A 17,866-nucleotide genomic window follows, 5' to 3' on the forward strand; every position below is an offset into this window, starting at 1 on the left:
ACTGCATAGTTCTCTTTGCTATCCTCGCTCTGTCTAGAATATCGGGCCTCACTTTGCTGAATCTATTTCATTCCTACGTTTGTCTTTTCATCTTGCTAACAGTCATTATATGTGGGGGGCTGCCTATTCCTTTGGGGTATTTCTCTGAGGTAAGTCAGGCTTGTATTTCTATCTTCAGGCTAGTCAGCTCCTCAGGCAGTGTCGAGTTGCATAGGTAGTGATAGGCACAATCCACTGCTGCTTATAGTTGTGTGAGGATAGATCAGGTACTGCAGTCTACAGAGATTCCACGTCTCAGAGCTCGTCCTATTGTTTTTGGTTATTGCCAGATCTCTGTATGTGCGCTGATTACTGCACGCTGTGTTGCCTGATTGCCAGCCATAACAGTGGGTACAGCAAAAGATGTATTAAGAAAGAATATCAGAGGGTGAATAATCTACTAACCACTAGAGGTAGACAATCTAAAGATGCAAATCGAAGATAGATCTCCACCAATAACCACAGATGGGATATGATGAGAGCCATTTTAAATCAACATTGGTCAGTCTTGAAAACAGACCCTACTCTACAAAAATGCCTTCCACAAGGCACATAGGAGTAATAACTTAAAAAAAATTTTGGTCAATAGCCACTATGTCGTAAAATCTCCAGACCCCCCTTAAAGCAGGAAAATAAATAGTAGGCTTTTTCACATAAGATGAATGTTTGGCGTGCAAGAACTTAACTTGGGTCACATCCTTCACATCATCGGATGGCCTTAGGGAATAAGATCAAAGAGTATATCACCTGCAGTACTACTCACGTTGTTTACTACTCGTGTGTGCTTGCAGGTTGATATACGTCGGACTTACATCACGTGAATTACGTGATCGCACACGCAAGCATGTCAGAGCTATCCAGGCCACCCGTGATGTGGAGAATGAGAGCACTTTTAAAACCATTTCTAGGCACTTTCGAGCACACCATAACTGCAACGCTAAAGATTTACGGATCTGGAGAACTGATATGCTGCCATAAGGGGTGGTGACATCAAACGCACTCTCGCACAAAGAGAATGCGGTTGGATCTTTATTTTAACTACACTGGTCCCGGCAGGATTAAACGAACAGTTGAGCTTTACCTCCATTTTATATATAACCTTTGTCTATAGGTTTAATTTTAACTTCTAATTTGTGTGTTCTGTATTTCTTTGCTTTATTTCTTTGTAGTTGTTTATCTTTATGATGATCAGTATTAGTGAGTTGGACAGAAAGTGTCTACATGGGAAGTAATTATGAGGCATTGAACTGTCCTCTCCTTCTACCATCCTCTCCGGCTGTTGGGACATTGGACAGCACATGCAATGACATGTTTATACGAGACCAGACATTTATGCCCATGTTATGCCCTCTTTTCATGTATACTATGGGAATGTGTTTTTCTAGCTTTAATTATATTTGCTTTTTCCCCCTTTGTATGCTATTATTTTACCACTCGCAGGGGGGGGGGGGGGCTATGTAATCTGTATAGATTCTCTCTGACCATGCTGTTCATTAAGTCTATTAATGTATATATTGTTTAATGTACACTATAATCAGTTGGAGCACATTATGATATCTGTGTATACTACACACCATTTTCATTTTTTTTTTTCATTAAGTGATGTTGTATTGCACCATAGTATATGGGATGCAGTGTTGGTATTTTTATATTTAATAATGAATTATCAGATTCACTTCATTATTATTTATATAACACTTTATTGCCCTTCAATATATGGAAACCATTGTCACTTTATTTTATCTAATGTGCCAAAGAAGCATGAAACCGTGTATTCACCAAGGTTTCCTTGCGGTATATGTCAGTGTGCATGGACCCTTTGGCCTGTACCCTGAGTGTGACGTCTAGAAAAAAAATCTCCTGATGGTGGTAGGTGTAGGTGAGACTGATGTTGGAATCATTGCGATTAAATTCCAAGATAAAGTCTTGGAGGCCGATGACTGAATCCTGCCATATAAAAAGGATATAATTGATATACCTGTACTATCCAAGAATCTGAGAGGTGGCATGTGCGCTATAAAAAAAAAAAGCCCCTCTCCCAAAATCCCAAAAACAGGTTAGCATTGGATGTCGCATGTGCCGTCCCCATTGCTGTACCCTGTTTTTGCAGTAAGCATCGATCCTTGAAGGTAAAAAAGTTGTGAGTTAGAATGAATCGCAACAACTCCAACACCAGCTGACGTACATTAGTGTAAAGATTACTGGAATCAAGGAAAAACCTATCAGTGAGTATGTGGTGGCCATAATACTGCAGGACTGTGGGACTACAGTATACTCTATAGGGGAGTGCATTATTCCGACAGGGAGGACTATGGGGGAGTGGATTATTCCAACAGGGAGGACTATGGGGGAGTGCATTATTCTGACAGGGAGGACTATGGGGGGAGTGCATTATTCCGACAGGGAGGACTATGGGGGGAGTGCATTATTCCGACAGGGAGGACTATGGAGGTAGTGAATTATTCCAACAGTGAAGACTATGGGGGGTAGTGCATTATTCCGACAGGGCGGACTATGTGGGAGTGCATTATTCCGACAGATGGACTATGGGGGGGTGGAGTGCATTATTCCGACAGGGAGGACTAAAGGGGGGGGGGGAAGTGCATTATTCCGACAGGGAGGACTATGGGGGGGGGGGGGAGTGCATTATTCCAACAGGGAGGACTATGCAGGTAGTGTATTATACAATATGGAGGACTATGGGTGTATTATACTAAATAAGAAAAATGCTGCCTATTCATCCATTGGATTGTTTATGGTGGAACAAAAATCATTATTCCCGGCAGCAGGTCGCCCGGTGTACCCTGCATGATACTGTATGGGGACAGACTGATCTACTAGTGATTGTTCGGTCTCCAGCATTGATCAGTATTGTCGATCACACTCGGTTAGCGGCCTGAGATCAGCGCACGTAAATACAGCCATGTTCTGTGTGTTGGTACAATGTGCCCAGTCTGAAGCCAGCCCTGAGGGTGACACAGGACGAGGCTCGTGGAGCTCCTACCAGTGCTCAGGAAGCCACACGTGCATGCAGCCGCCACAGTGAGCTTTTACCTCAAGGGCTTCTCCTCCAGCCTGGGCTTCTTGGCCTGGGGCTCCTCCGCTGCCACCTTCATGCTGCCTGCAGTAAGCACACGGTAGGGTACAAGTATGGGACTCAGGGACTGGGTAATGTGCTGCCCTCTGTCCTTGCTGCTCTCTGCCCTCCTCCCCCTACAGCACAGTCCTCCCCTCCTCCGGAGCCATCCTCCCTCATCTCCCATCCGAAACCTGCACACGAGGCGCACTGCCTCTCCAACTGACCGCGCCCCCACGCAGGCCACGCCCACATGCACGCCACGCCCTCATGCACACCACGCCCTGGTACCGTCCCCTAACAACCGTCTCCAGGGCTCTGGTAGGTGGCCGCAGCGGGCGCCTGTGACACTTGTAGCTAAGCTCTATGACATTTCACTGGCTGTACAGCCTGAGAGCCATTGCCATGTAGTATAGCTGGCATTGCTCATCTTCCGTCACATAAATGCTGCTCAAACTCATGGAAGCTCAACCACAAGTCGCCACCTATAATTACAGAACTCTCAGGCGCTGTTCGGGCAGCCTTGCCGGTGTGGGGCTGGGGCCTGAGCGCCATCTTTGTGGAGGCAGCGGCTGCCTCTGCAGATGATGTGTCCAGCGGCTCAGGGATCCTGCACTTCCTGCTCCCTTCCATTGGTTTCGGTAACTGGTGCTGCCGCGGCTGCGGGCATTGTGTAATGACTGGTTCCGTTCCTGTTAGTTTCTGGGTTGCGGTTTCACACTTTGCGGTTACTTTAGCACGGAGTTGTAGTGTGCTGCAGGTGTCACTCCTGCGCTGCTCTGGTTGCCCGGGTTAGTGGCTGTTCTCATCCTCGCATGAAGTCCTGCCAGTGACTGCCCTCGGTGTACAGGCCATTGTGCAGCCACCGGAAGGTTAAGGCTAGGTTCACACTGGGCGTTTTTTGCTGCGTTTTATACTCATTTTCAGCTGTTTTTGGAGTGCCAGCAAAGCCTATGAGATTTCAGAAATGTCATGCACACACCTTGTTTTTTTGTCATCAGGATTTTGTGCTTTGCAGCGTTGGACGTAAGGCATGTCACTTTTTTCAGCGTTATTCACTCATTGAATAAAAAACTGCACCAATAACGCCGCACAACCTGCTTTTTTTGCCGCAGCTTCTTTCCTGCTAAACACTCAGGTTTTGCTGCAGAAAGAAATGCAGCAAAAACGCCCATTGTGAACTTAGATGTATTGGAGCGTGCAGACCTGTAACCTCCCGACCATCAGGGACAGATTGTATAGGAGCGTGCAGACCTGTAACCTCCCGACCATCGGGGACAGATTCTATTGGAGCGTGCAGACCTGTAACCTCCCGACCATCGGGGACAGATTGTATAGGAGCGTGCAGACCTGTAACCTCCCGACCATCGGGGACAGAGTGTATTGGAGCGTGCAGACCTGTAACCTCCCCACCATCGGGGACAGAGTGTATAGGAACGTGCAGACCTGTAACCTCCCGACCATCGGGGACAGAGTGTATTGGAGCGTGCAGACCTGTAACCTCCCCACCATCGGGGACAGAGTGTATAGGAGCGTGCAGACCTGTAACCTCCCGACCATCAGGGACAGATTGTATAGGAGCGTGCAGACCTGTAACCTCCCGGCCATTGGGGACAGATTGTATAGGAGCGTGCAGACCTGTAACCTCCCAACCATCGGGGACAGATTGTATAGGAGCGTGCAGACCTGTAACCTCCCGGCCATTGGGGACAGATTGTATAGGAGCGTGCAGACCTGTAACCTCCCAACCATCGGGGACAGTGCAGAGTGTATACGAACGTGCAGACCTGTAACCTCCCGACCATCGGGGACAGAGTGTATAGGAGTGTGCAGACCTGTAACCTCCCGACCATCAGGGACAGTGTATTGGAGCGTGCAGACCTGTAACCTCCCGACCATCGGGGACGGATTGTATAGGAGCGTGCAGACCTGTAACCTCCCGACAATCGGGGACAGAGTGTATAGGAAAGTGCAGACCTGTAACCTCCCGACCATCGGGGATAGATTGCATAGGAGCGTGCAGACCTGTAACCTCCCGACCATCGGGGACAGATTGTATAGGAGCGTGCAGACCTGTAACCTCCCGACCATCGGGGACAGATTGTATAGGAGCGTGCAGACCTGTAACCTCCCGACCATCAGGGACAGATTGTATAGGAACGTGCAGACCTGTAACCTCCCGGCCATTGGGGACAGAGTGTATTGGAGCGTGCAGACCTGTAACCTCCCCACCATCGGGGACAGAGTGTATAGGAGCGTGCAGACCTGTAACCTCCCGACCATCAGGGACAGAGTGTATTGGAGCGTGCAGACCTGTAACCTCCCCACCATCGGGGACAGATTGTATAGGAGCGTGCAGACCTGTAACCTCCCGGCAATCGGGGACAGAGTGTATAGAACGTGCAGACCTGTAACCTCACGGCCATCGGGGACAGTGCAGAGTGTATGGGAGCGTGCAGACCTGTAACCTTCCGGCCATCGGGGACTGAGTGTATTGGAACATGCAGACCTGTAACCTCCCGACCATCGGGGACAGATTGTATAGGAGCGTGCAGACCTGTAACCTCCCGGCCAACGGGGACAGAGTGTATAGGAGCGTGCAGACCTGTAACCTCCCGACCATCGGGGACAGATTGTATAGGAACGTGCAGACCTGTAACCTCCCGGCAATCGGGGACAGAGTGTATAGAACGTGCAGACCTGTAACCTCACGGCCATCGGGGACAGTGCAGAGTGTATGGGAGCGTGCAGACCTGTAACCTTCCGGCCATCGGGGACAGATTGTATAGGAGCGTGCAGACCTGTAACCTCCCAACCATCGGGGACAGTGCAGAGTGTATACGAACGTGCAGACCTGTAACCTCCTGACCATCGGTGACAGAGTGTATAGGAGCGTGCAGACCTGTAACCTCCCGACCATCGGGGACAGATTGTATAGGAACGTGCAGACCTGTAACCTCCCGGCCATCGGGGACAGATTGATAGGAGCATGCAGACCTGTAACCTCCCGACCATCGGGAACAGATTGTATAGAACGTGCAGACCTGTAACCTCCCGACCATCGGGGACAGATTGTATTGGAGCGTGCAGACCTGTAACCTCCCGACCATCGGGGACAAAATGTATAGGAACGTGCAGACCTGTAACCTCCCGACCATCGGGGAAAGTGCAGACCTGTAACCTCCCGACCATCGGGGACAGAGTGTATAGGAAAGTGCAGACCTGTAACCTCCCGACCATCGGGGATAGATTGCATAGGAGCGTGCAGACCTGTAATCTCCCGACCATCGGGGACAGAGTGTATAGGAGCGTGCAGACCTGTAACCTCCCGACCATCGGGGACAGAGTGTATAGGAGCGTGCAGACCTGTAACCTCCCGACCATCAGGGACAGATTGTATAGGAACGTGCAGACCTCTAACCTCCCGGCAATCGGGGACAGAGTGTATAGGAAAGTGCAGACGTGTAACCTCCCGACCATCGGGGACAGATTGTATAGGAACGTTCAGACCTGTAACCTCTCGACCATCGGGGACAGTGCGGAGTGTATAGTAGCGTGTAGACCTGTAACCTCCCGACCATCGAGGACAGTGCGGAGTGTATAGTAGCATGCAGACCTGTAATCTCCCGGCTATCGGGGACAGATTGTATAGGAGCGTGCAGACCTGTAACCTCCCGACCATCGGGGACAGAGTGTATAGCAGCGTGCAGACCTCTAACCTCCCGACCATCGGGGACAGTGCAGAGTGTATACGAACGTGCAGACCTGTAACCTCCCGACCATCGGGGACAGATTGTATATTAGCGTGCAGACCTGTAATCTCCCGACCATCGGGGACAGAGTGTATAGGAGCGTGCAGACCTGTAACCTCCCGACCATCGGGGACAGAGTGTATAGGAGCGTGCAGACCTGTAATCTCCCGGCCATCGGGGACAGATTGTATAGGAGCGTGCAGACCTGTAACCTCCCGACCATCGGGGACAGAGTGTATAGGAGCGTGCAGACCTGTAACCTCCCGACCATCGGGGACAGATTGTATAGGAGCGTGCAGACCTGTAACCTCCCGACCATCGGGGACAGATTGTATAGGAACGTGCAGACCTGTAACCTCCCGGCAATCGGGGACAGAGTGTATAGAACGTGCAGACCTGTAACCTCACGGCCATCGGGGACAGTGCAGAGTGTATGGGAGCGTGCAGACCTGTAACCTTCCGGCCATCGGGGACTGAGTGTATTGGAACATGCAGACCTGTAACCTCCCAACCATCGGGGACAGATTGTATAGGAGCGTGCAGACCTGTAACCTCCCGGCCAACGGGGACAGCGTGTATAGGAGGGTGCAGATCTGTAACCCCTCTGAGCTCTCTTGCGAGTAAGCTTTATTGATTGGAAACGCCTTTAAAATGCCAATTACACATTTATAGGCAGTACATATTTTTGGCCTGTACTGTTAGGTTTGACAGACTGCCCAAGAAGGTCATGGAGTCGGTAAGTCGTACCTCCGACCCCTCAATTTCTCTGACTCCGACCCCACAGCACTGCCTCACTACTGAGCATGTACATAAAGTGCAGCACAGATTCATCTCAACTAAAAGCTGAGATCAGGAACAGAACAGACATTTCATAACTTTCCCTAATTCTTCTGAAAAAAAAAATTATAGCACATCCTGCATTGAACTATTGTACCAATTTATTATATAATTTAGGAGTCTGTCAATTTTATACTGACTCCACCAAAATGGACACCATTTCTCACTTTCTCCCTGAGAGCAAAGTACTAGTTGATTTCTTGGCCATTGTTTTGCAAGTCCTTATACCAAAAGCTAGTGCATTTCCAGCAGCCAGCCCCCATACCCAAATTAACACTAATAGGACAGCTTTTAATAGTTAAATGTATGTCTTTTGGCCTAAAAACAATTTTTTGCCTCTGAGCTTCATTACAAACTTTGCACCATTTTGCCCTTGCAGACTATTTGTTTCCCTTTACCTTGAACTTTAAAGTGAACTTGTCACCAGATAAAACACTAATAACATGCGTACATGGGATTATCTGCAGCTATGGCCGGTGCCCGAGAGTAGATGGACTTCAAAGCTCCCCGCAGTGTTGCGGTCTCAGTCACGGGGTCGGCACTGGTTCTGTCACCACTCTCAGAGTAGAGAACAGCGGCTGTAACCGCACCCCCCTGGCCTTGACTGACAGCTGGACCTAATGCAGAGCCAGTGTCTGCAGGTTTATATTGTGATTTTTTTCTGCTGACAGGTTCCCTTTAATGTGGTCTGTGGTCATCAATGGACTGAGAGGAGCTCAGATAAGAGATACATACTTTCTTGATGTCAGAAGGTGCTCCCTGACTGATTCTCCGGCAGGGGCCGGCCACTTTATCTTGTTAGTGCAGCTTTCCTCACACACTGACCAATGCTCCTGTCTATACAATGGCTGCTGGTGGAGGAGCAGTCACCAGACCCGTCCAGCAGCCTCCTCCAATTGTAAAACGCCTCACAGGGGAAAGCTGCTTTTCTCTTGGAGGAAGCGGATGGACAGATCTGGTTACATTGTATGCAAAGAAGTGCTGGTCAGAGGGCAGTGTTCCTCACAGGAACAAGCGGGTGGTGGACCTCTTCCTGAGAACCAGTCAGTGAGCTCGTTCTGACATCTAAGGGTACCGTCACACAGTGGCATTTTGATCGCTACGACGGCACGATCCGTGACGCTCCAGCATCGTAACAATATCGCTCCAGCGTCGTAGACTGCTGTCATACTTTGCAATGTACGACGCTGGAGCGATAATTTCATGACGTGTGTGCGATGTAGAAGCCGTTGGTTACTATGCGCACATCGTATACAATATCGTGCACACCCTTGTTACACCATGCGATCATTCCGCCACAGCGTTACACTAGACGACGAAAGAAAGTTTCAAACGATCTGCTACGACGTACAATTCTCAGCGGGGTCCCTGATCGCAGGAGCGTGTCAGACACTGCGAGATCGTAACTATATCGCTCGAATGTCACGAATCGTGCCGTCGTAGCGATCAAAATTGCACTGTGTGACTGTACCCTAAGGCTACTTTCACACCAGCGTTTTCTGCAATCCGTCACAATGCGTCGTTTTGCAGAAAAAACGCATCCTGCAAAAGTGCTTGCAGGATGCGTTTTTTCCCCATAGACTTGCATTGACGATGCATTTGCGACGGATTGCCACACGTCGCATCCGTCAAGCGACGGATGCGTCGTGCTTTTGCGGACCATAAAGGAACAGATGATTGGCCTCGGGGAGACCAAAACATCCAACACCGCGGAGACACCATCACGTGTTTCTCAACGCAGTGATTCCAGAACACTGCCCCCATCCCTTATGGGAAATATGCAGATGCATGTAAAGAAGCTGCGGAGACACCATCACGTGTTTCTCGACGCAAGCAGTGAATAGCCAGGCCTTTCCCCGGGAAGGAACAACCACGGGAAGGGCAGCATCCTATGAAGGAAAGCCACCTATGCCAAGCATGGTATCCATCCACAGACAGCTGTTTCGGGGTTTTTGCCCCTCATCAGTGTGGAGTAGGAATCTGGCTATTAGGAGCAGTGCCTAGTAAAAAGGCTATAAAGGAACAGATGATTGGCCTCGGGGAGACCAAAACATCCAACACCGCGGAGACACCATCACGTGTTTCTCAACGCAGTGATTCCAGAACACTGCCCCCATCCCTTATGGGAAATATGCAGATGCATGTAAAGAAGCTGCGGAGACACCATCACGTGTTTCTCGACGCAAGCAGTGAATAGCCAGGCCTTTCCCCGGGAAGGAACAACCACGGGAAGGGCAGCATCCTATGAAGGAAAGCCACCTATGCCAAGCATGGTATCCATGGATGGATACCATGCTTGGCATAGGTGGCTTTCCTTCATAGGATGCTGCCCTTCCCGTGGTTGTTCCTTCCCGGGGAAAGGCCTGGCTATTCACTGCTTGCGTCGAGAAACACGTGATGGTGTCTCCGCAGCTTCTTTACATGCATGTGCTTTTGCGGACCGTCGGGAGAAAAAAACGCTACATGTAACGTTTTTTTCTCCTGACGGACCGCTTTTTCCGACTGCGCATGCGCGGCTGGAACTCCGCCCCCACCTCCCCGAACCTTACAATGGGGCAGCGGATGCGCCGGAAAAATGCATCCGCTGCACCCATTGTGCAATGCAGCAAACGCTAGCGTCGGAATCTCTCCCCGACGCATTGTGACGGGGAGATTCCGACGCTAGTGTGAAAGAAGCCTAACAGGAAAGTTTGTATGTCTTATCTGTCTTTTCTGAGCTCCTCTGCTGATTTATGACCACAGAACACATTAAAGTTGATCGGTGATTTGTGGTACTTAGTAGGCCATGGATCTGCTTTTCTAGCTTGATAACATGGTGAGATGTGTGCAAGCCATATTGGAAGCTTTCAGAGTCTATTATTTTGGGCCTGTCATGTTTCTTCCACAGTATACCTCCTTATGTGTATGGTCCCATCAGCTACAGCCCATATACTTGTTATGTTCTCCATGTAGATACCTTGACACGATCTCCTGAAGGCCACTCTCATCCCCTGGTACCGTTCCCCATTCCCCTTGTCCATTTATTTCATACTGTTTCATGTAGCACATGCCGCTCATCATTATGTGCAGGGTAAATTCACTGCAATATGATGGACATTACCTTCCCTAGAAGCAATAGCTGTCTAATTATAAACTATATGTTCCCAAAATAAAGCCTGCTAGATTTTCCCTCAGCCGATCATGTTGCCTAGCTATATAAAAATAGACACAAATTCAGTTGCTATTCACACACACACTCAGTAATGCTCAAGCGTTTAAGGCATATGTGGGAAAATTGCTGCAAAATAAGAATGCTTTCATAAATAGAAATGTTAAGTTTATTTTTATCAAAGAACAAAAGAGAAATCTAAATTTCAGCAATATTTGGTGATCGACCATTGTTTCTAAACGGCATCAATTCTTCTTGGCACACAAGGACACAGTTTTTCAAGGAACTCGGCAGGAGGTTGTTCCAAACATCTTGGAGAACTAACCACAGATCTTCTGTGTATGAGGCTTGTGAAGAACCTTCTGTCTCTTCATCTAATCCCAGACAGACTGAATGATGTTGAGATCAGGGCTCTATGGGAGCCATATCATTGTTTTGGATCATTGTCCAGCTGCAGAATGCATTAGGAGCCAATCAGATGCCTTTTTGATGGTATTATAGGATGGATTGGGATCTGCTTGTATTTCTCTGCATTGAGGAGCCATTATCCTGACCAAATCCCCGACTCCATTTGTCCTTGCAAGGAACCTCCACCATGCTTTTCTGTTGTCTGCAGACACTCATTATAATACTGCTCTCTAGTTAATACACTGCCTTCTGTTATAGCCAAATCCTTCACACTATAATGAAATACAGAGAACCTGCTGCAATTTTTCTTCACCCCAGTACCTATGTTTTCCTGTATACACTGAGCGCAGAATTATTAGGCAATTCGAATTTTTGATTAATTTTATTACTGAAGTGCAGTCAGTGCAAAGGGTCTATAAACCTGAATATTTCAAAAACTGAGGGTTTGCCTTAGGAGAAGCTCCATGTGTGCAGAATTATTGAGCAACTATTATTGTTCAGAATTATGTAACTAAATGAAAAGTACATTCTCTATTTGTGTTGTTTATTTTCATCTGTTATTATTTTTTATTATTATTTATATAGCACCATTGATTCCATGGTGCTGTACATGAGATGGGGTTACATACAAGTTACAGATATCACTTAGAGTAAACAAACTAACAATGACGGACTGATACAGAGGGGCGAGGACCCTGCCCTTGCGGGCTTACATTCTACAGGATGGTGGAGATGGAGACAGTAGGTTGAGGGTTGCAGCAGCTCTGGTGTTGGTGATGCGGTAGCTCCGGTAGTGGTGAGGAGGCAGCGGGGTCAGTGCAGGCTGTAAGCTTTCCTGAAGAGATGGGTTTTCAGGTTCCGTCTGAAGGATCCGAATGTGGTTGATAGCCGGACGTGATGGGGCAAAGAATTCCAGAAGATGGGGGATATTCGGGAGAAGTCTTGGAGGCGATTGGATGAGGAGCGAATAAGTGTGGAGGAGAGAAGGAGGTCTTGGGAGGACCGGAGATCACGTGAGGGAAGATATCGGGAGATTAGTTCAGAGATATATGGAGGAGACAGGTTGTGGATGGCTTTGTAGGTCAGTATTAGTAATTTGAACTGGATACGCTGAGGGAATGGGAGCCAGTGAAGAGATTTGCAGAGGGGCGAAGCGGAGTAGCGAGAGATGAATTAGTCGGGCAGCAGAGTTAAGAATGGACTGGAGAGGTGCAAGGGTGTTAGCAGGGAGGCCGCAGCAAAATATATTGCAGTAGTCAAGGCGGGAGATGAGGGCATGCACAAATATTTTAGTAGATTGATGGTTGAGGAAAGGACAGATTCTGGAGATATTTTTGAGCTGGAGGCGACAGGAGGTGGAGAGAGCTTGGATGTGCGGTTTGAAGGACAGGGCAGAGTCAAAGGTTACTCTGAGGCAGCGGACTTCCGGTACGGGGGAAAGTATGATGTCATTGATTGCGATAGATAGGTCAGGTAAGGAAGATCTATGGGATGGAGGAAAGATGATGAGTTCAGATTTGTCCACATTGAGTTTGAGGAAGCGAGAGGAGAAGGAAGCTGATATGGCTGATAAGAACTCTGGGATTCTGGACAGCAGAGCGGTGACGTCTGGGCCAGAGAGGTAGATCTGAGTGTCATCAGCATAGAGGTGGAATCTGTTAAAGTGAGAATAATAACTGGACAACTCAATATACAAAAATCTGTTTCTGACACTTCTAAAAAAAATGACCGATTATAGCCATCATTGTTTTCACTGACATTCATAAGCCTTCTATCCATGGAGTCTATCAATTTCTAAGCAACCACAGCTCACCGACTCTGATCAGAAAAGTGTCTGGTCTCCTTCACTGTGAATCTATCATATATGAAGAGCCCACAAGTTCTCAATTAGGTTTAGGTCAGATGAGGAAGGGGATGTATCCTTATTCTTTCATATTTAAGGCCTTTACTGGCAGCCGAGCATTGGAGACTTTCAATGCTGCGAAAGAGCTTTGTTTTGCAGAAATATTATGGTTTTCTTGAATGATGCAGACTCTTTCCTCTATCATTGCTTCAAGAATGCTTCTAAAACCTGGCAGAGCTGATTTTGTTTCCATCTTCAGTCAAAAAAGGTCCAACTAGCTCACCTTTAATAATACCAGCCAATTACCGTACCCCTCCTCCACCTTGCTGGTACCTGAGTGGAAGTTGAGGTTTGTGGCCGCTACTGATCCAGCTACGGGCCCATCCATATGGTTCAACAAGTGTCATTCTCTTCTCATCAATCCATAAAACCTATGAACAATCTGTCTTCAGTTATTTCTTGCCCCAGTCTTTGTTTCCACTCATGTGTCTTTGTTCAGTGGTGGTCAGGTTTCAGCCTCCTTGCCTCGGCCAAGTCTCTGAGCACTGAACACTTTGTACTTTTCGGGCACTCCATTGAGGCTGCAGTTCTGGAATATGATAGCACTGGAGGATAATAGCTTCCCAGTCACTTCATGTTTGAACGGGATTAGTAAGATTAGTGAAGTGATGGGCTTTACTAAAGAGATCTTTTTTAAAGCATACTTAAAACGTGGGGGCTAAGTATTAGGGTACCGTCACACAGTGCAATTTTCATCGCTACGACGGTACGATCCGTGACGCTCCAGCGTCGTAACAATATCGCTCCAGCGTCGTAGACTGCTGTCACACTTTGCAATCTACGACGCTGGAGCGATAATTTCATGACGTATGTGCGATGTAGAAGCCGTTGGTTACTATGCGCACATCGTATACGATATATGTTACACCATGCAATCATGCCGCCACAGCGGGACACTAGACGACGAAAGAAAGTTTCAAACGATCTGCTACGACGTACGATTCTCAGCGGGGTCCCTGATCGCAGGAGCGTGTCAGACATTGCGATATCGCTCGAACGTCACAGATATATCGCTCGAACGTCACGAATCGTGCCGTCGTAGCGATCAAAATTTCACTGTGTGACGGTACCCTTAGGGTATGTTCACACGTTCAGGATTTCCATCCTTTTTTTTTCCTGACTGTTTTTTAAAAAACTGCAGCTCTTGGCAGAAAACGCAGGTCCTTTTTTTGGTCCGTTTTTGATGCGTTTTTTGATGCGTTTTTTTGATGCAGTTTTCTAGCCAGAGTCTGTGTGTTTTCTAGGAATTTTTTTAGGGTTAAAATGGCTGAAAATACCCTAACCCTACCCCTACCCCTAACCCTACCCCTAACCCTACCCCTAACCCTAACCCTACCCCTAACCCTACCCCTAACCCTACCCCTAACCCTAACCCTAACCCTACCCCTAACCCTAACCCTACCCCTAACCCTACCCCTACCCCTACCCCTATTCTAACCTTAGTGAAAAAAAAAAAAAAAAAATTCTTTATTTTTTTTATTGTCCCTACCTATGGGGGTGACAAAGGGGGGGGGGTGTCATTTACTATTTTTTTATTTTGATCACTGAGATAGGTTATATCTCAGTGATCAAAATGCACTTTGGAACGAATCTGCCGGCCGGCAGATTCGGCGGGCGCACTGCGCATGCGCCCGCCATTTTGCAAGATGGCGGCGCCCAGGGAGAAGACGGCCGGACGGACACCGGGACGCCGGGTGAGTATAAGGGGGGGAGATTAGGGCACGGGGGGGGCATCGGAGCACTGGGGGGGGGCATCGGAGCACTGGGGGGGGGCATCGGAGCACGGGGGGGCGGGATCGGAACACGGGGGGGGCAGCCACACTCCGCCCACGCACTTCCGCCCGCTCCCCGCACTTCCTGCTGCAGCGGTTCTGCACATCAAATCGCAGTAAAACCCGCAGATATATTTTTGATCTGCGGGTTTTACTGCGGTTTGGACCTCACAATGGAGGTCTATGGGTGCAGAACCGCTGCGGCTCCGGAAAAAGAATTGACATGCTCCTTCTTTTTTCCGGGAGCTATTCAGCGCGTCTTTTTTTTAACAATTTCCGGACCATGTGCACAGTGTGTCCTATTTTCCATAGGGTACAGTGTACTGTACCCTGCATGGAAAACAGCTGCGGAACCGCAGCGGCAAAACCGCCGCGGTTCCGCGGTAAAAAACGCACTGTGTGAACATGGCCTTAGTCAGATCATCCGTGGTAGTGCATTCCAGAAAACTGGCACAGTGCAAGAGAAATCACGAAGATAAAGTTATGAGTGTCAGGGATCCCGGGAGTAACTACTGTCGGGAGGCTACTCACCGCAGTAAGGGAGCCCAGAGCAGAAAGGCGGAGAACTCACCGGGTAGCAAGCAGGACCTGAACCATGTGACAGAGGGAGTGGCCAGGTGCAAAGCCAGTCACCGGGCTGCAAAGGAGGTGAACAGTGCCGGAGAGTAGTCAAATTTGCTGAGATCAACAACTGGGAGATAAGCGAGGTACTGGAGGGTGAGACAGAAGAATAGTCAGGTGGAAGCCGGAGGTCAGAAGGCTGAGTAAGTGAATGACTAGAAACACAAAGCAGAGAATCAAACAACACAGTATGCACATGCACACCAGGGGGTCAGGCAAACAGACAGAACAAAAGTATAACTGACAGAGAATCCTAGTCTAGAGTGGGTATACATATCCCTCCCAGATCCAAAAGGAGGCCACAACAATTATCCCTAAGAGTGCAGGGCATTAACCCCTTCCCGACCTTTGACGCATCGTATGCGTCATGAAAACCTGTGCCAATCTGACCTGTGACGCAGCATATGCGTCAAGGCCGGATTGGGCTCCTGCAGGCCGAGTGAAAGGGTTAACTGTAATTTCACCCGGCCTGCAGGGACAAGGGGAGTGGTACTTCAGCCCACCCTTCCCCAAACCGTGGCTACGATCGCTCTGGTTGGCTGTTGAAAGTGACGTTTCACTTTCAATCAGAGCGATAGTAATATTTAACCAATGAAAATTGGTGAAATATTACAATCCAGCCATAGCCGATGCTGCAATAGCATCAGCCATGGCTGGAGATCGTGATCTAACCCCCCCACCGCCACCGATCGCCTCCCCTCCGGTCCTCGGTCCGGTCATTTCATGTCCTCCGCTCCCCTCCGTCCTCCTGTCCGCTCCCCCCGCTGTCCGGTCCCCCCCCCCCCATCATACTTACCGACCTCCCGTGTGCCTCCCGGTGTCCAACCGGCTGCTGCATGGGCGCCACCATCTTGGAAAATGGCGGGCGCATGCGCAGTGCGCCCGAGGAATCTGCCGGTCTGCAGATTCGTTACAAGTACATTTTGATCACAGCGATCAAAATAAAAAAATAATAAATAACCCCCCCCTTATCACCCTCATAGGTATATTTTTTTCCCCACTAGGGTTAGGGTTAGTTCATACTGTGTCTAAGCAGTCCGTTGGACGGACTGCGTTACACCACGGCATAAACGCGGTGTAACATAGTCCGTTACGGCCGCCATTGAAAGCAATGTCGGACGCATCACTAGCGCATGCCCACAATGGGTGTACGCTAGGGATGTGCCGTCATTGAGTGACGGACCCGGAGACGCGGGCTGCAGCGTTTCTGGGTCCGTCACTGCTAGCGCAGATAGAGCTAGCAGATGCTCTATCTGCGCTAGCGTGATGCACTTGCGCTAGCAGCAGCCCGCTAGTGTATGTGCTGAATGGGCTGCTGCTAGCGCAATGTGAACCTAGCCTTAGGGTTAGGGTTACGGCTAGAATTAGGGTTAGGGTTAGAATTAGGCTTTGTGCACACGGTGCGGATTTGGCTGCGGATCTGCAGCAGATTTGGTTGCGGATCTGCAGCGGATTGGCCGCTGTGGATTCGTAGCAGTTTTCCATCAGGTTTATAGTACCATGTAAACCTATGGAAAACCAAATCCGCTGTGCCCATGGTGAGGAAAATACCACGCGGAAACGCTGTGTTGTATTTTCCGCAGCATGTCAATTCTTTGTGCGGATTCCGCAGCGTTTTACACTTGTTCCTCAATAGGAATCCACAGGTGAAATCCGCACAAAACACACTGGAAATCCGCGGTAAATCCGCAGGTAAAATGCAGTGCCTTTTACCTGCGGATTTTTCAAAAATGGTCCGGAAAAATATCACACGAATCCGCAATGTGGGCACATAGCCTTAGGGTTAGGGTTGGAATTAGGGCTAGGGTTGGAAATAGGGTTAAGATTAGGCTGTAATTAGGGTTATGGTTAGGGGTGTGTTGGGGTTAGGGTTGGGATTAGGGTTGGGATTAGGGTTAGGGGTGGGTTGGGGTTAGGGTTGTGGTTAGGGGTGTGTTAGGGTTATGGCTAGAGTTGGGATTAGGGTTAGGGGTGTGTTGGGGTTAGTGTTGGAGTTAGAATTGAGGGGTTTCCACTGTTACGGCACATCAGGGGTCTCCAAATGCAACATGGCGCCACCATTGATTCCAGTCAATCTTGCATTCAAAAAGTCAAATGGTGCTCCCTCCCTTCCGAGCCCCGACGTGCGCCCAAACAGTGGTTTACCCCCACATATGGGGTACCATCATACTCAGGACAAACTGGGCAACAATTACTGGGGTCCAATTTCTCCTGTTACCCTTGTGAAAATAAAAAAATGCTTGCTAAAACATCATTTTTGAGGAAAGAAACATGATTTTTTATTTTCACGGCTCTGCGTTGTAAACTTCT

General features: G+C 48.8%; 2 protein-coding genes across 8 annotated transcripts in view; one reads left to right on the forward strand and one right to left on the reverse strand.

The window, feature by feature from the left end:
* The window catches only part of ADK (adenosine kinase), a 390,840-nt gene extending 387,501 nt beyond the window's left edge, over positions 1–3,339 (reverse strand). The window contains exon 1 of one of the 2 annotated variants that reach the window (XM_069753001.1): positions 3,094–3,339. In XM_069753001.1, coding sequence (XP_069609102.1) covers positions 3,094–3,302 — 209 coding nt within the window. In that variant the 5' untranslated portion in view covers positions 3,303–3,339. The remainder of the gene's footprint in view (positions 1–3,093) is intronic. The other variant, XM_069753002.1, reaches the window with a different exon arrangement.
* Positions 3,340–3,654: 315 nt separating this feature from the next.
* The window catches only part of AP3M1 (adaptor related protein complex 3 subunit mu 1), a 94,947-nt gene continuing 80,735 nt past the window's right edge, over positions 3,655–17,866 (forward strand). The window contains exon 1 of one of the 6 annotated variants that reach the window (XM_069753007.1): positions 3,655–3,756. In XM_069753007.1, the coding sequence (XP_069609108.1) occupies positions 3,700–3,756 (57 nt within the window). In that variant the 5' untranslated portion in view covers positions 3,655–3,699. Of the gene's footprint in view, positions 3,907–7,457; positions 7,488–17,866 lie in introns of those variants that run through there. The other 5 variants (XM_069753010.1, XM_069753009.1, XM_069753008.1 and 2 more) reach the window with 5 other exon arrangements.

The sequence above is a fragment of the Ranitomeya imitator genome, chromosome 2 (assembly GCF_032444005.1).
Source record: "Ranitomeya imitator isolate aRanImi1 chromosome 2, aRanImi1.pri, whole genome shotgun sequence".
NCBI classification, from domain to species: domain Eukaryota; kingdom Metazoa; phylum Chordata; class Amphibia; order Anura; family Dendrobatidae; genus Ranitomeya; species Ranitomeya imitator.